At 41.2% G+C, this 22256-nt stretch overlaps 2 protein-coding genes across 5 annotated transcripts in view; one reads left to right on the forward strand and one right to left on the reverse strand.

Annotated features, from left to right (window-relative positions):
- Positions 1-11838, reverse strand: part of LOC306798969 (ethanolaminephosphotransferase 1-like) — a 51654-nt gene extending 39816 nt beyond the window's left edge. For both annotated transcript variants that reach the window (XM_079299417.1, XM_079299416.1), the window contains exon 1: positions 11616-11838. In XM_079299417.1, the coding sequence (XP_079155543.1) occupies positions 11616-11672 (57 nt within the window). In that variant the 5' untranslated portion in view covers positions 11673-11838. The remainder of the gene's footprint in view (positions 1-11615) is intronic.
- Positions 11839-17944: 6106 nt separating this feature from the next.
- SPIDR (scaffold protein involved in DNA repair) overlaps positions 17945-22256 on the forward strand; it is a 192274-nt gene continuing 187962 nt past the window's right edge. For all 3 annotated transcript variants that reach the window (XR_013773516.1, XM_079299379.1, XM_079299380.1), the window contains exon 1: positions 17945-18085. Coding sequence is in view for 2 of the 3 variants with exons in the window: in XM_079299379.1 (XP_079155505.1) it covers positions 18065-18085 (21 nt within the window). In the remaining variant the exon portion in view is untranslated. The remainder of the gene's footprint in view (positions 18086-22256) is intronic.

Below are 22256 nucleotides of genomic sequence, written 5' to 3' on the forward strand. Positions count from 1 at the left end.
AAAAATCACCTAGCAGTTACTGGTCAGACCAGACTGCCTAAATTTCTAAAGGGAATAATTTAATTTTTGTAAAAATGCTTTAAGTGTTCACTTTGAGGTGTTATTTTTCTCTGCTGCTGCCACCCATATTACTTTATACACAATGCAATTTTGTCATCAACAGAGTTTCCACCAGAATATGTATTAGAATTCCTAAATATATTACCTCAGAAAAAAATTAATTTGCAGGTAAAATTTAAGTTTTCATTATTCTGTATGTATTTGCAGGCCCAGATGCTGTATTTATCTTTCAAACACTGATTATTACAACTGTTTGAACTTTTGATAGTCCAGCTTGCATGTGAATTACCAAAACCTGAAGCTTTGCTCATGTTTATGCCAAAATTAACAATAATATCAAGCCATACAATACCTATGGCAACAGACCAGTCAGCTAATACCTAATTCACATGAGAACTATGGAAATCCTCTGAAAATGAAGAAAATTCAAAGTATCCAGTAGCACTTTTGAGGTTCCAGGTAATCAGGAGTCTGCTCAAAGTTTCACTGTGGCTGCTGCCCTTATCCAAGTTGGTATTCAAAGAATATGTGAGACATGGGACAATTTGCTGACCAGCAAATTCAATTATTTCAGCCATACCTGGATAAGAATGTGCAAAGGTCAAAATAAGTGAGTTTTACCCTTGCTTCTACTTTGGCATTCTCTTTCATCCCTCACCTCCCAGTCAAAATCATTGATAAAATCAGAAAACGCTAATTAAACAACAGCAATAAATTGAGGCTTTCTATCCAAGATATTCACTGGCTGTATTTCCTTATCATAGAAGAAAAAAAAAAAAAGGAAAATCAGTCTAATTTCTTTGAAATTGTTTTCTTATAGAGAAAATAAAAGGGACTATATAGATATTATATGATTTTTGTATTTTCTTTATTGAAAAACGTAAGAGATTAGGTAGATTCTAACATACCTCCACATAACAGACACAAACAAGAGACACAGCCAGCTTTTTGTTTGCCTCCTAGTCTCCAAAGTCAAGCACCAAAAATCAAAACAAATCTTATTGGGGAAAAAAAAGGAGAATTACAGCCAGCTTTTGTCACCTAAAGACATTTCAAGACACACCACACTTCATCCTGTTAATTCCTATGTCTGTGGCTGAACTGTTGGTCCTCTGGGTGGGGAGGGAACATTCAGCAGATGTGCAGAAGAATGGAACTTTTCTCTTCCCTCCACAGTAATTTGTTTTAGCCAGACCAAAGGAAACACCCATGGAAAACTAGTTTTCAGTCATGGCAAAAAATAAAACTTGACAAATAAAGTCTGCTCTACAGTTTTATTCTCTGCTTTGTTCTGCTCCCAAGAAGCTTCTAACCTCAGGGCCATAAAATCCTCAGGAGTTTAATGTTTATGGCTGCTCAGAAAAGCAAAGTACTGAGCAACATGCTCACATTATGACCAATGAACATGAATGCAAGAGTGCATTCAACCTAAGAGTCCATTGATGTAAAAAAAGCACTGCCATTTGCTATTGTGTAATTCTGTCATTTTCAGGGCACTTCTACTAAAAGACAAAAGTGGAGAGGATAAGCCTGTTGGAGGTTTTTAAGTGCAAGGCTCATACAAGTACTAAGACCTTCCCTGCAAACACTTTCTGCCCTGGAAAATAGATTGATTGTCCTTTCCAAAGATGAAAGACTTGGAATAATCTGTGAACTTCTCCAAATTATTTTTAAAGGAAATTGTAACAGCTGGGAGGGAATGGCAGTAGTGAGGGAATAGGGAAAATGGCATTGACTTCATCTTACTACCAAATTTTAAAATGCTTTTTGTGGTTTTATTTAATAGCAGATATCTCCTTGAAAGCCATCTGCTTTCTTTCTCAGTGTTAATGGCTTCTAGCAGAGCTAGAAATGAGAATACAGACACCAGACACAAGCACACATATATGGTGACTCAGGCAGCACACAAAAATGTGCTTTTACTTTGTGTTCCTGTAACTTAATTTCCATTCAGGGCATCCAGCACAGCATCAAGTTTTAGTTGGTCACCTGTGTTAAAGGGGAAAGGAAACAAGATTAAGGAAGAGGGGAGAGGAAAGGGATAAACAATTAAGAAAAATCGGAGAAAGAAAAATGAGCAAAGGCAAAGTTTTGGCTACACAGAAGAAAGAAAACTTCTGCAGTGACAGAGCAAAGCCAAACATCAAGGGGCAAAAGCACTCCCAGTGATGCTCACAGGTCTGCTCTGCTAAATACAAGACAAATGGTACCTTCTGGCTCACATCCACACAGCTTAGAAATACTTCCCATTATTGCAAACTGGTCACATCAGCAGCACAGAGCATCTGCTGCAGGGGTGCTGGGCCTCATCATCTGACCCCACACACCCAACACATCATTAGCATTCAGTATGTTTAAGTTCAAAGTATCTGAAACAATCTGGAGACTACACTGTAACCCAGCATATGGCACTTTCAGAGCATGAAAGTGAGCCCTGTCTGCTGTGCATGTTCAAAAACCCAACTGCTCTTGTTGGAAGAGTGCTGAAGGATGGTGAAACCAAAAAAATGCAGTGCACCACCTCCAGAACAGATTATTCCCAAACCTAAAGCCTAGCTATTGCCTTGGAGAGACTTTAGAGAAAATGAACAAACAAAATCCAAACAGGGAGTGAGCTAACCATTAATGAGAGCAGACACTGGAACATCACTGGACTCTATAGCCCTCTCCAGCTTTGCATCACATCCACATTCTGTGGAGGCATCACAAGAATAAAATTTTGGAATGACTATGATTAAGAGAAAAATATAAAGCATGCCAACACACACTTCAGCGTCAGGAGAGAAAAAAAGCTGCAAGAAATGTAGTCACATAACTATATTATATAGTTATTTCAACTTCAGCTGCCCTTTATACTAACAGACTACTCCTTTCCTGTACTTAATTCATCTTGTCCCAGGTAGCACTGTATTGTCCCATTCAGTCATTTACATTCACAACACCTGTGTTTTGTAAATGACAGAGGGATGGGAGGCATGGCAATGGACTGTTTATTGAACAAAATAAGGATTTTTTTGCGGTTTTGAAAGTTGTAAAATGACCCTCCCAATCCAGGGCATGAACCAGTCACTATTTGAGAGAGTTCAGTGGCAAATCACCCTTCTGGGCAACTCTTATGCAACATGAACTTGGCTTCTGTGATGCCTTACCCTTCAGGAATCACACATTTCTTTTAAAAATTAAATAAAATATCTGGCAACACATCTGGTAACAATTTTCCATCAATCTTTCCAATTCCTAGAATACATTGAACATGTGCAGTTTAATTCTACTTTATATATGTTTTTACATGTTTATAGTTACAATGGGACACAGTCTTGGATTTTAACAAAAGCTTCACAAAGGGAAGAAAGAGAAGCATGCTATAAACAACAGAGCTCCACAACACTGTGGACACCAAATATGTTTAGCATTTTAAGTGCTAATGTATTCCAAAACAGAGTCCTGTTATTTCTTATAATAGAATTGCTTTAAATTATATCATCAGTTAGTTAATTATTCATAAATAATGGCCTGGGTTTTCTATCTGCCACTGCTTAAATAATTTGGTGTATCCTCCCACCCACATATATATATGTACATTTTTATTAGATCACCAATACCTAAGCCAAGGAGTTATAAGCCTGTCCTAGGGGCTGGATGCAACTGTACTGTGAAGGAAGAGGCTGCCCAAATTGGGCTCCTGAGCTCCTCTCTCCCCTCTCCCTTTGCCCCCTTCAGTTCCATTAGCCTGTGCACACTTCAGCTAGGAAATACAGTTAGATTATCCTTCCACCTGATACTATTCCTAGTAAATACCAGAATGTCATGGTTTGTGCAATTCAACAATTCTAATTGGTATTACTAAGTCATCAGGAAGTTTTTATTGCACAAACTGCTGTCCTGGAGAAGTTTTGTTGCAAAGGTATGTATGTTGTTCACCTCCTCATTTTCAGGAATCCTGATACACACATTGAGTCACATCCTTTCCTTTAATGAAGTATTTATGGCCCCATGTCCATGAAGTCATGGGCAAGCTGTGGGTCAGCACAGGCTACTTGTAGGGCTCATCTCTTTGCTTGCAGAGCAGTGTCATGGCCCTAAGGTCACAGAACCGTGTCTTTGGATCACAGGATCTTTCAGGGCATAAGGGACCTCAGCAGGTTTCCTCCTTCCCAACATAGGCTCAGCTCAAAACTCCAGACCAGGGAGAGGTGGACAGTCAGTGGGACTGGAAGTCAGCAACCAGTTTGCAACTAACTGTACTTATACTCAGGATGGTGCCTAATTTCTCTTCAGGAAAAAGCTTTGTTTAGGGGGACACTTAACAAACACTTCAAGCACTTAACACAGCCAAAATAATTAAAAATAATATAACAACATGACTGAATATTGCAAGGGGTACTAGAAGACAGCTGCATGTGTGATGCTGTAAAGAGACAAATGTAGAGGCTGGCCCAGATTGGTAAAAATATAAATCCTTCTAAAACCAAAACCTGCACACTCTCAAGGAACTGCACAACTGATCCTTGTTATTCAAAGACGCTCTAACATAGCAAGGAGGTTGATTTCTATGGGTTTTTTTTGTGCAGACTGGTCTTCCACACTTGGTAAAAGAAAACAACATCAGGATTTTGTGCTACACCTATTTCTGTGCATGCACAAACATGTGTGCCAGCAGCCCTTCAAAGATCAAACAGTAGACCAAATACCACCCAGCTGGAGCTCTGCCAGAGCCTGTACCTAAATATCTGGGGAACCCAAAGTGGGGAAACCACTCCAGGCCCAAAAGGGAAGACAGAATAAAAGCATGTTGTAGTTTATATAAGAGATGCTAAACAGTGGTTCTGAAGCACATACACTGAGCCCTTGTGTTATCCAATATCCTGATGCACAAGAGAGAGGATACCCCACAGAAACATTCCTCCCTCTATAAAACAACCCTTAGAATAAGGATTCCCTCAGATTTATAACAAACAATCCATATTCAAATTACAGATACATCTTTGCAATTAGTCTTCTAGCAAAACAGATGAATAAACAAAAATTACGTATGTATACATGTGTACTCTACACATGAAAATCCATAAAGCATTTCAGAATGTTAACATGTCTCGATAAAGCAATAAAGTGAAACTATGCAGTTGGTAATTACATTTTTATGAGATTCAGCAAGGCATACAACTCTTTATATTGAGTATATTTGTCCCTAAAGTGATCTAATGAACTTTTGCAAATTCATGGGTGTAATATTGCACTCCAAACCATGTACAAATTCCCTTCATTGGGAAAAAAGTCCTACAGCAAGTAATATCAAGTGCAGCATCTCCGTGATGAAATTTCATTAAGTTGTTGGTTCATTAGCATATGATACGCAGAAGGAAGATAATGATTACAGAACTCATGAAATTATACATTATGTCAGCTACAATTACAACAGGATGAGGGAAAAGAGGTAATGTGTGCATGAAGATTGTCTTTCAGAATGACATATTCAGTTGGCTCATGGCTCTTTGACATGAGACACATGAATGCAGTGACAGATAATGTAAGAGTAGTGAATTATTTGGTTTATTTCACTTGCTATTCAACAACATTTAATTACAATCCCAGTCTTCCATCAAAGTAACATGAAGAAGACTGCAAGATTTTATTTGTAGAAGAGTGGGCTGTTGGCTAATGGTTTTATTGAAGCCAAACAATGTTAATTTTTACTGTCTCGGATATTCAAGGACTTTATTAAACTGCAGTGGTTTGAAAAGTCTAACTACAGCTGAAACAACTGATAACTGCTTTCAGATAATATTTGGAATGAAATATTAGTGAAAAAACATTATCTATGTGGAGAAACACTATATAATGAATATGTAAAGGAAATACTCAACATACATAAAATTGTTCATGTGCAGTGATCATTATTGCATGAGCATTCTTAACTGTATCATAAGAAGTTCCAGATAAGCACACAAATTAAAGTCTCCTATCCTAAATTTTCACAATCATGTAAAGTCTTTTTGTTACCAGAGTAGAAAGCAAAACTACTATTCAATTAAGGTGAGCAGAACTCATGTTTTTTCTAAATCTCATAGTTACACTTGTAGCTTTGGAAAAGCATAGACTTCACAGAAATCCAATCTCATATCTGGGTGAATCCTGAACTTCCAGACACTAATTCACTAGGTTATACTCAATACACTTTGCTTTTCTGGTATCAGTTAGTATAAGAGAAAGAGTCAGACCTTGAAATGTGATCATCATACATCTGATCTTGTTTCTCCAACCCTCCAAAATGAGGGCCAGGATGAAATTTGAGAGATCTTCTAGTCCAGAGCATTCACCTAATGCAGGATCACATTCAGTATACATTAGGGATGCAGGTCAGGTTTCCATGAGGTAATGACCCCATTGCTTGCAAGAAGCAACCATATCAGCACACTGAATGAAAATACATTGCCCAAAACTTTCTTAAAAAGGTGTCAGCAACTGTTTATTAATACTCAACACTAGATTGTTGATCTTGCCCCAGAGAAATCAAGCCATTTCTTAAGACTGATAAAATGATTGCCCAATCCCCTTTACCACCTGTTCCAACAGGCCTTATCAACATAAGACTGACATAGCAGACGCCTGAAATTTCTCTTTGTGCAGCCAAAACTCACATACTGTCTTTCTTTAAAATTACATTCTTGAAGACCAAATGGCTGCTAGGCTCTTACACCAACTTTACTCAGACTGTTTCATACAGTTCATCTTTTCTAAGCCTCTTGGTATTCATAATGTCATTCTGACGACTGTAAACTGTGGGCCAAAGAAGGGAGGACACATTATTCCAGTTGATACCTGATCAGTGCATGAGCTACAGGAGTAAACTTAACCCTTTGACACATTTTTGACACTTCCAGCTTAAGAACTTTTTTCCCTTTATTATAATAGCCACAATGCTGTTGATGCTCTGATCCCCTGGTATCTTTTCTGCAGTTTGTTGTCTCTTATTTTATGTTCTAAATGTTGCTTTTCTTTCCCCAAATTCTTCAGTATAGTGAAAATTTTACAATATTCACCCTTCTATTACTTAATGAAAGTATTGAACAGCAATGGAGGTGGGACAGAGAGCTGTGTAGGTAGAATCCCACTTGATAGAACCTCTTATTTTGACAGAAAACTTTAAATGTTTCCATTCTCTTTAGAGATGCTTCCATTCTCTTTGAAGAAATATTTGAAACTCTTTAAAATGATTCAATTTTACAATGATTTCATCCTAGTTACCTCTGCCTACTTATGAGAACATGGGACAGCAGCAGGCCCCTCACTGAAAATCACTCATACCCCATTTACTTCCCCCTCCTCACCATAACCCTTATCCACACAGAGTTACCTACTAAAAATGACTTAGAGGATAGAAACAGAGTGTACAAAACAAGATGAAAATGTGGAACCTTAGATGTTAATTTTTAATGTTGCATCTGATTTTTTAAACACCACAAAGGCTTATTGTTTGAGTCAAGCCTCTATAGTTCTTAGATCTCTTTTATTCTGAAACAGGATAAAGCATAAAAGTTTTCTGGCCTGAAAAACCTCTGTGCACAGGTACTGTAAAAAAAGGTGACTCAAAGCAAATATGCAAGGGGAATCCTAAGAATTAAGTTATGAGGAGAGGCAATGGCAACATGAGCTCACCACTGACATTACTGCATGCTGGTGAGAAAGATAAAAATAAAGAACCAGATTATGCTTTTATCTGTTCTCATCACCTGGTTGTTGCAGAACAGCTTGTTTCCAACAGAAACCCAAGCAGGCAGAAAAAAAGGTAGCAGTGTAATTGCATGGGTGCTCTTCTAGAACTAAAAAATGCTGATAAAACATAAAAGTAGGAACTACATGATCCAAGGTCTAGAATTCCAGTTGGTTGTGGATTTTCAGCTGTGTTGCTCCATATCCTAGGGAAAAGCACACAAATCAAGGATAAGAATCTTCTGTGATACAGCTGCAGCCAATCACCTGAGCATGCAACTGTCCTGAAATCAGCACCTGCCCCCACAGGAAAGAAGATGGCAGAAATATCATAGCAGGGATGACCTATCTCATCATCACCTGCTCTCCGTATGCTTATAAGTAGAAAAAGGAAAACTGAATCTTTAAAACCCCATTAACAGGCAGATTGAATGGGAATAGATCTGGAAAGTGAAATAGCTTGCCCTGAGGAGCCAATGCCTGTGCATAAGGATTTCAGAAGGTATCACACTAAACTGGTTCCATTATAACCCTATGGACTGAATGGACTGGTGTTCTTGTGTGTTTGTTCCCAGTACAGCTGGTTTAGGTCCATCCTAAGGGAATGCATTTTTCTGCACTGAGGTCACTCTGTCATGTAAGCCAAAGCATAGTAATTGGGGAAAACTTGCTTCAAAAGCCTAATATACACAGACCAAACATGCTAAACGGTGCTGAAGTCTTTGCATTCATTAGAGGTCTGCCATTCCCTTTGCAAAGAACTGTGCTGGTTTTGTTGCCAAGGCCCTCCTCCAACTGCAAACAGGAGACATTGTCAGTGCCCAAGACATACAATTGGAGCATTCATGGCAGAGAGATTAATTCAACTGCATGAAAATTTTGAAAATTAAACAGCATTTTTTTCAGGTCATATTTACCTTTAGAAAAGGAGATGATTACACAAATTATTTTTCAAGCTATGTTACACTCAGCAGACAAATTGTACAAAGTATGGGGTATGTTAAGCCACTGATACTAATGTGAGTACAATGCTGCAGTGTAATGTACAGCAGAGAGATGGATGCCACTAAATGGAAAGCTTTCTATGCACGCTTCCAGTCCAGAAACAATACAGTGTTGCAAGCAATACAACATTGAAGGTGTGCTCAGATCCTTTCAGAGATTACCTAGTTCTTCACAGGGCCAGTGCACCTATCCATCCACACTACCCCAGAATTGGCTTCACCAGGAAACACAGTGCAGCAATAGCCAGGGGGTTGTAAGAAGAGGGAACCTGTGTGTGCTGGGCACAGGGATGAGTTCAGCACCTGTTGAGGAGGCAGCAAAGGAAGCAGCAATCTCCTCCAAGGGGCTGGCAAGGTGCAGGACAGGATGCAGCAAAGCCCTAGGCTGAAGGGGAGAGGAGATGGCAGCCAGAGGGCAACAGGAGGTTGAAGAGCATGTGACAGGCCTGGGAGATGGTGAGAATAAAGCCATGGTTTTGGCAGCAGCCCTAGGTACAGGAGAGTGAGGGACAAGAGATTGTGGTAATGATAAGTGTCTCCTTGCTTCACCCCTTTTGTGTTTTTGGAGTACTTTAAATCACTGTGAGCAGCATTTAGTAATAGGGAGAGATACCAACACCTGCTCCTGTAACCTGAAGCACCAGGAAAGTGGCGCAGATACCTGACCAGCTCAGCAGCACCAACATATGCATCATGTAGCTGTACTTCTCTGTATGAAACCTGTGCCATTTGGATTTATTTATTTCCAAGATATCCCAAGTCACCTCAGATAACAGAAAATTATTTGATTTCATCTTTCTAAAGCCTGCACTTACTAGGATTTTTTTCAGAACACAGTAGAACAGATACTTCTTAAGTACCTGTGTTGACTGATTCTTATAGTTAAGAAAATTACTCTACATAGTTTCTTTGCAATACTCTCGAGAAACTAACATATTCAAATGAGAAATTTGATATGTGATTCTGTCTTTTGCTAATTATTTGCCCTGTAAATCCTAAGTAGGGCATAATGATTACAGGCTTTTAAAAGAATGTTGTTCTGATTCTTCCTCATCTGCACTTGTTTGAAGCTATTTTCATTCAGTGATAAGAAAGAATGTAATACAAGCGTACCCTGTATTTGTACAATGAGCTCAAATAATTTAGGAAAGTTACTTAAATAACAATATCCGTTTATGCCAAAAATAGCTTTTATTTTTCCTCTTCCTGATCTCAGGCAAGACAGTGGCTTCACCATTCAAGCACAGACCTGTGCAAGTCATGCCCTGCAGCCAGAAGCAGTTTGCAGAACGTTTTATCCCACTCACACTAGAGACACGCAAACAGGTTGGTACATTTTAACAAGCTGCTGTGTTTAACAAATTCCTGGGAAGCAACCTGGAGAACAGTTTCGAAGCCACAGTTCCTCCACCTTCATTCCTGCTGAGGTGAACAGGCAGAGCTGCTGGCCCAGGGGAGGGAAGGGTTTCACAGGAACCAGGAAAAGCTGAATGCCCTGGTTGGAGCTCAGCCTGGGAAGGCACACAGCAAGAGCAAGAAGGCAAGAATCTTGGGGATGCTTTTGGAAACTGAACATAAAATAAAAGGCTGGGTGTTGTGCTGGTAGAAGCTGCCATGACCCCTCCCTGCTTCTCACAGGAAATGGGGAGGGGGTGTATGAACAGGGTGGCATGGCCCACTTCAGACACCTGCACCTCAGCTGGAGCAAACCTCGATGATGCCTCCTCCATTCTGCTTCCCCTGTAACTCTAAGTCCGTGGCATAACACTGGTAAGTTCAAATACCTAATGGTTCACACTTATTGGGATTCTGCACACCAGTTATTCGCAAACATGAGGTTTGGTTCAAATTATTTAAAGCAAATATTTCTTTCCCCCCGGCTTTCCTATTTATTTCTCAATGCCAGAGCATTCCTGTGTCCGAAGGTTTTGCAGCCGGCCACACAAGCAGCATCAATGCGTCCTTCCCTACAGAAACACCCCCTGCCTCCAAAACCACGCTGGCCTAAAACGGGCAGATACTCACTCAAAACCCACTCGGTATCTTTGTAGACGCTGATACTCACTCAAAACACAATTCACTCGGTGTCCACCGAGACCTGCCGCCCCGCCAACACCCACCTCCTTCCCAGGGCACACACTCGATCAGAGCCGGGTCGGGTGCGGGCGGGCACAGGCGGAGATGCGGGATATCCCTCCATCCCCCCGCGGGCACAGGCGGAGATGCGGGATATCCCTCCATCTCCCCGCGGGCACAGGCGGAGATGCGGGACATCCCTCCATCCCCTTGAGGGCACAGGTGGAGATGCGGGACATCCCTCCATCCTCCCGCGGGCACAGACGGAGATGCGGGACATCCCTCCATCCCCCGGCGGGCACAGGTGGAGTGCGGAACGTCCCTCCATCCTCCCGCGGGCACAGACGGAGATGCGGGACATCCATCCATCCATCCATCCATCCATATATCCATCCCCCCGCGGGCACAGGCGGAGGAGAGGGACATCCATAGGTAGAGATGCGAGACATCCCTCCATCCCCCCGCGGGCACAGGCGGAGGTGCGGGACATCCATCCATCCCCCCGCGGGCACAGGCGGAGGAGCGGGACAGCCATAGGTAGAGATGCGGGACATCCCTCCATGCCCCTGCGGGCACAGGCGGAGGTGCGGGACATCCATAGATGGAGATGCGGGACATCCATCCATCCATCCCCCCGCGGGGACAGGATAGTCCGGCCGGCCGGGGCCGCACTCACAGCGGGACTGGGATCCAGCCGCCCAGAGACGCGTCCCGGGGAGGACCGTGCACCCCCGCCCGCTCTCCCGGCGCCGGGCTGCCCTTTACCTTGTAGTGTCGGAAGCCGCGCAGCTGCGCGCCGCTCACGTACCGCCACCGCCACATCGCCGCTCCGGGGCCGGAGCGATGGCAGCGGAGGGAGGACGGGCGCGAGAGGCGGCGGGGCCGGGGGCGGGCACAGGGCGGCTCCCCGGCCGCGCCCCGCGGGCTGGACCTGCCCCCGGCTCCGGGCACGCAGCCGGGGCTGCCCGCGGGGCCGGATCCCGGGCGGATCCCGTGGGAGCGGGCGGGTCCCCGCGGCCCCAGCGCGCTCCGGTGCCCGCCTGCCCGCAGCGTGTGTTGCACGCCCCTAATGACCCCGCGGTCCCAAGGCGCCCCGCAGAATCACCTCCAAACTCTTTTTCTGGCTATTAAAGATGCCGTATTTACAGCGTAGGGGAAGGCGCGCCCGTGAAGTGGCTACACATAACAATGCTGCGTGTGACAAGTGCAAAACACGCTAAGTAACGCTACACAAACAGTGTTAAGCAACGTGTTTCAGAAAAACACTGAGGATTAAGGTTCATATTTGCAGCCCAGCAATAATCTGAGTCTTGCATCTTTTTATTGCACGTACACTGGAGCATGCCGCATCACAGAGCAGTGCGCTCCGTGCCTCCTGATTTCCAGGGAAGTGAGGCGTGAGGCACTGGTAACAGGCTAAATAAATACATTAATAGTTAAATAGGTAAATAGGTACATAGATAAACTGGAAAACATCAGGAATAATGTTTCAGCTGCAAACGTATTTAAGTGTACAGCATGACACACTACTGGGAGAGAGAGCTGAAATCATACACATCAGGGTCTGAGATTTTATGGACCAAATGGAATCTATCCAGAAAGCAAATCAATTAAAATCCATTACTTGTACCCCACGAGGCATCTTTTGTATTGAGAGAGTCAGTGTTATTTTACAAACTCTGCAGGTTTGATAGGAATTATATGCAAGTTGTGATCGTTAAGTGCAAACTGTATATAGTGGTTCTTGTTCTGTATTATTAATTACACATGAATCAATTGAGATGTGCTTACACCTGCATTCTGCTTCCAGCAGCAGCAGCTGAACTTCTGCTCTTGAAGAACCCACAACTTTAATATTTAGCTTCAGATTACTGAGTTAAAAGCTTGATACCAGTTAAGAAAACTAGTGTTTGGAGCTTATATTTTTCATGAGCCAACTCTAATTTTATTTAGTGTTCATACCCTGACTTTTGATCTGAGACCCCCTTCCTTGTTATTATCATGTTTTAAAATTGTGTTATGCTACTGAATTAATTTGCAAGAGTACATAAGAAAAGATTCATGACCTGTACTGTACTCAATGCAGTTTTTTAGTGCAAGTAAGTTACTAAAACAGACCAAAGCATTTTAGAATTGTCATTTTCATTTCCTAATTCTAACCTTAGAAGCCTCAAACATGAAAGCAGAAATTTGTCTGAACAACTATTAGGAATATGAAGGACAGTAGTAGAAAAGGTGCTTGCTTCTCTGAAAAGTAGAAAGTAGGCAAAAAAGGGTATTTTTTTCCTTTTTATTTTTTTCTTTTTCTAGATTTATGTCAAAAAATGTAGATACAGAAAATACATAGATATAGTGGAGAAAGAATACAAATTTTATTTCCTTTTATCTCAAAACTATTTTGGTGATAAATGAAAAGCAAAATCTCTCAAACCTTCATAAATACTCCACTAAACAGGGAATGTCAAACACTGCTTATATGTAAAAATGCAACTGCTTGAACTTGCTCTTCAGCATGTTCTGTGTCTGCTAATGAGCATATCAAAGGATGCAGCATGAGTTATACTAAAGAGTAGGAAAGAGATTGGTGAATGAGTATGGAATATCACAGAGCAAGCTGTGACACATGGGGTTTGAGAATACTGTGGGAATTATACTGATGTGCTAGCTGTTGATTTAAGGAACTTCCTTGATTTAGGCATCATGGTTCATAGGAATAGTTGGCCCTTAAGAACACACACACACAGACTAGCCAAGCCCAGGTGCAACCCAAGCTCAGCCATGTGCTTTACTGCTAACACCTCATGTTCTCACTGTCTCCAGGAATACCCATATATATGTTTAGAGCTTATTCTATGGTTACATTTTTCAGTCTGAGGTGATTTAGGGTTCTCTTCTGGCCAATTGTTTGAGCTGTGATCCAAGCTGTTTGTCCTATGTGCAGGACTGTGGGAAGAGCAGTGAAAGCAGCTATAATGCTGCAGCACATACCCTTGGTTCTTTTCTGGAAGAGTAATAAGTTGTAGCCTGAGTAAGGAGGAGCTCTAAATGGCACATGAGTATTTATTACCTGATTCCATTTGGTGAGCTTGAGTGTGGATGATGAGCATTGAGACAAAAGGCCAGATCAGAGCACAGCTAACTTCCACTGTAAAAAAAGCTCAAGTCTTTTCTCAACTGTTGCTGGAGCATCTGCAACAGGTTAGACTTTATTAAGAGAAAGATCCAAACATGGCTCTCTGCAGCTCGGGGGAAATAATTCAAGGCCAGATTTTAATTCAGTGAAATCAGCAAGAGAATTCCCAGGTCTTCAGTGCTGTTTGTTAATTACATGTAGTCCTGAGAAAAAAACCATTTATTTATTATTTTGAAAGAGTGGACCTATTGTTCCACTGGTGCATGCAAGAAAAGGTTTAAAAAATTGCTCTTTTACAGATTCAAATTGTATTTTTTTGAACAACAGAAATCAAACATTGATCCATAAGAATGGCAGGCAAATAGATGAGGGCTCAGGATGGCCCAGAATAAATAATAAATAAATTACATACATATTGTAAAAAATAAATAAATAACCCAATAAATCCTTGGGTTTCATTCTTCTTTCTCCTAGTTATAACAATAAATTAATAATGATGGAGTTTCTTGGATAGGGAAGACTGCCTAGTAAGACAACTTTGACTTTTAATAATTTATTATGTCTTGTTTATTCCCCACCTTCAAGATGTGTGCTATGCAATAGCCTTTATCTAGAAGGCATCTAATAGCACATTCCTGCCTACTTCAAGAAGTGAAAAAAGCAGAAAGAAACCATGTAGAAACCAAACCCAAAGTGACTATCTGCCAAAACAGTAGAAGAAGGGACTAATGTACTACCATACCACTTTTTAAACATACTATTCTACTTTGGGCAGGGCATTTTTCAGGAACAATGTTTGTAAAGTCTTCAACACAAGGGCACACCAGAGTCATGATTAGGCTAAAGTGGCATTAATACCAGACCTAAAAGAGGAAATGTAATATCCAGAGTTACTAAAATTTATAGAGTTCGGTGTTATCAGTGTTTCAGTAATTTTAAAATCTTGTTGAATTACATTAAGAGGAAAAACTTTAATGGGAGTATACTGGTCTAATGACTGAAGTTTAAAATATGTCACTTTTTTCCAGCTTTGAATATGTGCTGGCATTTTTTCTCACCAGCTGGAGCCAAAAGACAGTATTTTATGATTGCTGCTCAGTTTCAGCTTGGAAAATATTATTTTATTTGCACTTACCTCATTAAACTACAGAGGCATCTCATAAAAAGTAAGCAAATATGTTTCCCAAATGTTAGTGTCTGTCAGAAAGTTATGTACTCATATTCTTTTTATAGCACTGACCCAGAGAAATAGCAGGAGAAGACAAAAAAGTCAGGCAGTGCAGGATGCCATGGGGAGCACTTGGAGCTGGGATGAGCTGGCTTAGGCTCAGTGTGCAGCCAGGGCACTCCAGGGGCTGGAGCCCCTCAGGTCTTTACCCAGGGGGAAGGGCTGGTAAAGAGATGCTTCCCGGGCATGCTGATTCATTTAAAACCTGGCTTTGCTTTTGATTCTTAAATGATCAGCTATTAATTTTTAATTTGTGTGAATGTTGGAACTTGACTCTTTGATTCACTGCAATCTGGCATCCCCTGAGGGCTTTTGTGTTGTTTTTTTTTTTTAAACCCCTATTTCTTCCACAGTTTACAGCTTGCCTCAGCATAGTGATGTACTGTATGGTGAAAGACTAAAATTTAATTTAAAGTGGAATTGACACTGTAGCTTGAGGATTAAAAAGACTGAAGTGTTTCATGTTGTTTCCTAAAAAAAAACCTAGAAAGCCTGGAATGATCTAACTGCAACACAGTCTGCAGAACATAATGTTATTTTGGATCTGTGATCTGCCTAGTATCTAGCCTAGGCCTTTGGAGCACCTCTTGCCTGACAAACTCATAAAAACCTATCTGACCCTGAAAGACAGACTCTAAAAGATCTGATGAGTTTTTCCTCACCTACGTCATCCCAGTTCAGTGTCTGGGAATACTTGTGACTTTTAAAACTTTGCTGAAGAAATGACTCAAACCAAAAACCTTTCTTTGTGTTTGAATTTGACATTCTCTGTACCAGACTTTGTACACTGGAAAGCTTTTAAAGCTCTAACTTAATGCTTTTTAAGAGGAAATCAATCCATAAACCCATATTAGAATGAAGGACGGGCACATTCAATCAATAGAAACAAGTGCTCCAAACTTCAGTAATTTAATCTTCCTTATATTTAACTCATCTGCATAAAACACATCTTTTTTCTTTGAAAGAGTTCTTTCTGCACATGGATTAAGGAACATTGGTGCAATCAACAGCACTACCAACAAATAAATTATCTTTTTCCTGGATTTCATTAAAGAAATCAATTTTTATTGCTAACATTTTATAGTTTTTGTAGAATTTTCATGCAACAGAAATACAAAAAAAGTACATAATTTCTTAATGTTCCCTGAGCAGCAGTAGATTTGATCTCAAGTGCAAATACAGTCATTTAGTCTATCAGATAAAACAGTGGACTCAAACTATTATTTAAGCCTGTGAAAACACAGATATGCTTGTACATCTAGTTGAAAAACCAGTTCTTCAAAAAATAGGCAGTTGTGTTAATTATTACTTCCAAAATATTTTTTAACAGACAATTTTTAACAGACTTGAAAAATAATGTAGTGGTATTTTGAAATTTAAGCTTTTGTCAAGAAGCTTGGCTTTTATTATTCTTTCTTCACATTATTTCTAATAATGAAACGGAGACATTATTTTTTTAAAAGTTGCAGCTCTGTCTTATTAGTTCCTAATATTTATTTACTTATTTATTCATTTGTTTGTTTCTACATTATATTTAATAGTTCCTATACATATATAATAGCTCCTAGTAGTTCCTAATATAGTTCCTAATATATACAGGGGTTTTCTCACATGCTTCTTCTACTTCCATGTCATTTCAGTACTTGTTTGTGAAGAACAGGAAAACAAATAAAAGGAATCTGTACATTGGGTCATCTTTTTGGGATTCTATAGAAGTAAGTTCTTCCCAGGTGTGAGCACCTTGGAATCCTTGGAAGGGGTTTATGTACAGAAAAAAAAATACACTCACTAAAGCAGGCCAGACTTCCAGTGGTCCATTTCTCTGTGGCTTAGCTCTAACATAAGATTATTTAGCTAAGCACTGCAATAATGTACTTTTTCAAAGAAAATCACCTTGAGGATATATAATAGAACTAATTTGTCAGTCTGCTAATTTCAGAAGAAATACTGCAAATTTTTTGGAAGGATGAGAACACAGTGCTTTTAATTCTGTTTTGAACATAAAAATCAAAGGCAGTTTGGATGATGATGTTTCTGTCTCTTCTGTTTGCAAAATCCACTTTAATTAGTGGCAGTTTTATAAATGGAATGCCAGACAGGTATTTGCCATAGGGTGCTTTGGGAAAAATACAAACTGAACTATAGACGGATGTATGTAATTAGCGTTCAACAATAAAAATGCAGTCACGCAGTACCTTCCATCAAAATGTATGTACTTTTAAAATTCTAATTAAGCCATGAGATACAACTACCTTATTTTACAAAGGATATTTTGTGTTTAACAGCAGCTCTGACAGCCCAGATGACCTTGTCATCATCATTAAGGATATACAATAAACAGTATAAAAACAACCCATGTGTCCCTTTTCTGCCAGTGTTTCCACTTGCACCAGTAAAACATTTGCAAAGGTGATCAGCCTTTTTTCCTTCCATTAGCCGCAACTTTTCATTTTACGGAAGACAACGTCCATGCAAAGCAGTTTCAATTCCAAGTCTACATCTTGGCACTGACATTACCCTTTTTGCCAGTAAATTGATCAGCTTAGTTTTTGCTTAGGAAGTTTAAAATATCTTATTTAATGGCGTCACAGCAAACGTATTTTCACCAAGAAATCCCCAGCGGAGGTCAGATCCGGTCCCGCGCCCCGCGGGAAAGCGGCCCGCCCCAAGCGCGCGCGCACTCCGCGGGAACCCCGCCCCGCCCCTCTACGTCACCCGTGCCCCGCCCAATCAGGAGCCGCGGCTCCCGCGGCGCCAAAGCTGCGAAGGGCGGGCGCGGGCCGGGGGTTCCCTCGGCCCCGCCCCCGGTGCTCCCCCGCCACGTGACCGGGACGCGGCGCCGCGCCGGGGGCGATGCCCGGCGGGAAGGGGAAGGTACCGGCGGCGGGACGGGAGGAGACGGGGCCCGGCCGGGCCGGGGAGTGCCGCCCCGCGGGGCCGAGCCGTGCCGCTCCCCGCGCCCTTCGCGGCGGCCGTGCCGTGCGCCCCGGCCCCGCTGCAGGGGCGCGGGCGGTGGCGGAGTGGCAGCTGCGCTTGTGCGCTCGCTGCGCCCTCGCTGCGCCCTCGCTGCGCCCTCGCTGTGTCCGCGCTGCCCTTTGACACCGGCTCCCGGCGATCCGTGTGTTGGGAGCCGCCACGCTGGAGCGCGGGGCGGGAACACGGGCCCTTCCCCGCGCTCCCGCTGGCGTGCGCGGTTGCGCAACGCTGACAGCGGAATCCGTCGTGGCACGGCCGCTCCGAGGGGAGCGGGGAGCTCGGCCTGCTTACATGGCACTCGGGGAGAGCGCAGGAGAGCAAAACTTGGGAGGAAAAGAGAATTGTGGGAGTTGGCCAGCATGGACACTGTGTGAGCAGCTGCGCCTCCCTGTCTGGGAGCGGAGGAGCGCCCTGTGCTGTTTCTCTGTCTTGGTGCAGAGGGGCAATTAGGGTGTGCTGGCTCTGATTAGCCGTGCTTAGGCTAATATTGAGAGAGGAACTACGAGCGTTGTTTGATACATAGCGCTGACAAGTTGCAGATCTGGTTCCTAAAGAATTTTGTCTATACTGGTGTGCGTGTTCAATGGCTTTTTAAATATAAGCACATTTAAAAGAAATTTTAATGGGAGAAAATGTCAACAGCAAGCTACTGTACTTCACATAAATTAACCTGCAGTATTTACACTATACATGTTTTCTTCCGAAAGGTTTTAAGTTCTTGGCTAGGAAAACTGAAACAAGCTTTAAGCAAATTTTGTTGCAATGTGATAACAGCCTGTGATACCATTAACTCCTTTTGCTGACAGATAATGTTCCTTGATGAATGAAAACTTCTACCGGGAAAATAAAGCAGTCCTTCCCACTTGCTGACTATTAATTAAACTGATTAAAAACCTATGCCAACCTGAGACATAGCAAAAATACGTGATACTGTTATTGTATCCTAAACATTTTGGATAACTTGTGTAAGCTTTTCTAAAATGCTTCTACTTCAACTGCTTTCATAGATTGCAGATTTCTCTCTAACAACTTGGCACTAATTGTTAATGCAAAGTATACTTCAATAGTATTCTTATTCTACAAGAATTGGGTGGTGCTTTTCAATGTAAGCATGTAATAATTTATACTCTTGCTTAAAAAATGATGTGTAGATTAAAAATCCTGACATTCAAATGGTAATCTTATATATGTCAGTGTAAGTCATTGAGAATAGTCTTTCATTTAGTGTATTAAAAATCATGAGCATGAAGAAAGAGTGATTTAAAAATTTTGGTCTCGCACATCCATAGCAATCGGAAAATTATTTTAATTTGGTTTTAATATTTCTTTATCATGAGAGTAGAAGGACTATGGTATGGCAGGTTATCATTGCTGCCATTGACTGCCGGACAGTATCGATTTTTTTTTTTTATGAATGATTACAATTTGATGAGGACCATTCTAGGGATTTTTTTGTAAATCATCTTTAGAAAATATGCATACTGGTTTTCTTGTAGGAGTAAAAGATTAATTTTTGCTGGAAAAAAATACAAGCCATGACATTAAGTCTGCAACCTTTATTTGAATCCTCGCTTGAGAGTTTAAAATGCAAGGATGTTTTCATATTAAATTAGAACTTTATTTTTTATCTAGGCACTAAAAATAGTAGTTACACTTTTAGGAACTCAAATCACGAATAGAGTATTTTGCTGAAAATGAGGTACCTGTTGTCAGATTCAGTTTTGTGCTATCTTGAAATTGGACTTTTGATGGCCAGGACAAGCTAAAGTGTTTTAGTTGGAGTTCTTTCACGTGACACTGACGAGAACAGAGGTCAAAGATGAGAATTGCTGTTGGTCAGTGTTTGATATTTGTGTATTTTCATGTGATTGCTCCCTTCAAGTTTATTTTAAAAACGTGAGAAATCTCTGGCAACTAGAGCTGTGATTTTCAAAACATTTTCATTCTTCTCTGCTCAGGAAGAATGTCACAGTTGTATTAGAATACTTCTGAGTGATGTTGTAAGTGACGTGACTAATTTTTGGATTTGAAAACCAGTAGCAGGAGGAGTTCATGTTTATCACTAGTTTTCTCCTTTGGCTTATGTTGCATTTTGTGTTGGTGATGTGTCAAAGAAATGCCACTTGTATAGATAATAATTATTATATATATTGTGTCACGTGCTCCTGAGGGTTCTTCCCGTGGTTTTTGGAGTAGCCCCAAAGAAGTGGGATTGTCTGGAATGTAAAGGGCATGTAGGGAGTAGCCTTTGAGCATATGGTCCCAGTGACATTATAGGGTTATTTCTGGGTAACAAGTCCTGGGCATGAGTAACCACACAGATTGGCTGAGTGAAGTTGTTCTAGATAGGAGCATCTGTTAAAAAGTCAAATCTAACATCCCAGCCCTATGCTTGCAGTAGTCTGTTGTGTAATCACCATGCATTTTCACTGTTTTTTCAGAGTGCCTCTCTTTTCCTCACACCTGTACCCTTGTGGGCTGGCTTACCTTTATCTCACTGGAAATGAGTGAAGAGTGATGGGCTAAAGTTGCTTGCCATGCCCTTTATGAGGAGGGCTTGGTCCTAGTTCCACCAATGCCAGCAGGAGTAACTCAGGATTTTTTTCACTCATTTAGAAGGAACTGCTCCAGAGACAAATGCAATGCTTTTGGGAACAGAGATCAAGGCACTTTCTATATCATATAGCTGTCTTAGCCTTCCCCATTTTAACTCAAAATTTCAGAGGTCATATTTTGGCTTCTGACATTTCACGCAATTTACAAGGCTCTTTGTCTGACTCTGTTTTTGTAATAAATCTTGGTTTTGTGTTGTATGGCAGGTCTACATACTGTAGCTCTTTTGAGCCTGATTCAGTGGTTTTTAATTTTTTTTTTAATTCCAGTACCTCATTTCTAGATACTTCATGCATTCCTTCAATATTTTACACGAGTTATTTTTAGTGCGCCCCATTTTTATTTCAGATTAACAGAAGAAGATGATTAACCTTGTGATACATGATTAAAATAACTCTCAGTTGTTGCTGCATTTCTTTGGGAACCACATAGCCTTCAGATTAGCTTAATTATAAATATTTATTCCTGAGAAGTAAGTGTCTTTAAGTGTTATTTTCTGTGCTGCCTTGAAGCAGACTGGAACAGAAGTAAAGAGCCTTTAAGACTTGCTATCTCTACATTCTAGCAGATGTATTCCTGTGACCCAAGTCCTTGGACACCACCCCTCTGTACCAAGGTGGATTTGCAGGGGAAGGGTGACAGTGCTGTCCCCAACATTGATACTGTTCCCACTGTGACTGAAGGCAGAGAGCCACACAGAGACCCTGCAGGCTGCTCTCAGCTCTCTGGCACCTGCTCCCAGGTGCTCTCAGTAACTGTGGATTGCAGCTGTAGGTCCAGTTTTTTGAATTCACATCAGATATTTATATGGAGAGATTTAAATTGACAAGGGGTTTGGGATGCGGTAAGTGTCTTTAGGGTTTCATTTTTTTTTTTTTTTTTTTTTTTTTGGTTGTTTGTGGTGGTCTAGAATGTGGGAAATAGTGGCAAGATATTAGTATTAAAAGCATGGGATTCAAAGCCACTGCTGTCAAAATCAACAATCATAAGTCCTTCTCTTTTGCTTCCTTCCAAGTGGAGTCTGCCAGAACTTGTCTTTGTTGAGGAATGTCTCATGTAAAGGGCGTATTTCTTTTCTTTCTTGGTTCAAGTTTTCTCACAGCTTGGTTCATCATTGCTGTGTCTGCACAGAGTCTGCCAAGTGCTCAGAAAAAAGAAGGGGAAGAGGGGACTTCAGTTATTTCTGGTTTGTCATAGAACCACCTGCCCTGTGACAGCTCTGTAGTGCTGCTCTGAAAACCTGAGCAGCCCTGCCTTTAGTCTGGCTAAGGATGTGCAGGATTAAATAAAACTCTTTTGCTGCTAAGTAATTAATTATGAGAAGTATTTTTGCCTGTCACACCCATGACTGTTTCATATTTTGAATTTCAGTTGTTTAAAAGCCACTTCCAGTGCAACTTTACATTGCACTCTAAGTAGAAGTGTAACCACCTAAGCATAAACCCAGCTATTTGTT

Source organism: Erithacus rubecula (genome assembly GCF_903797595.1).
Source record: "Erithacus rubecula genome assembly, chromosome: 3".
Classification (NCBI taxonomy): domain Eukaryota; kingdom Metazoa; phylum Chordata; class Aves; order Passeriformes; family Muscicapidae; genus Erithacus; species Erithacus rubecula.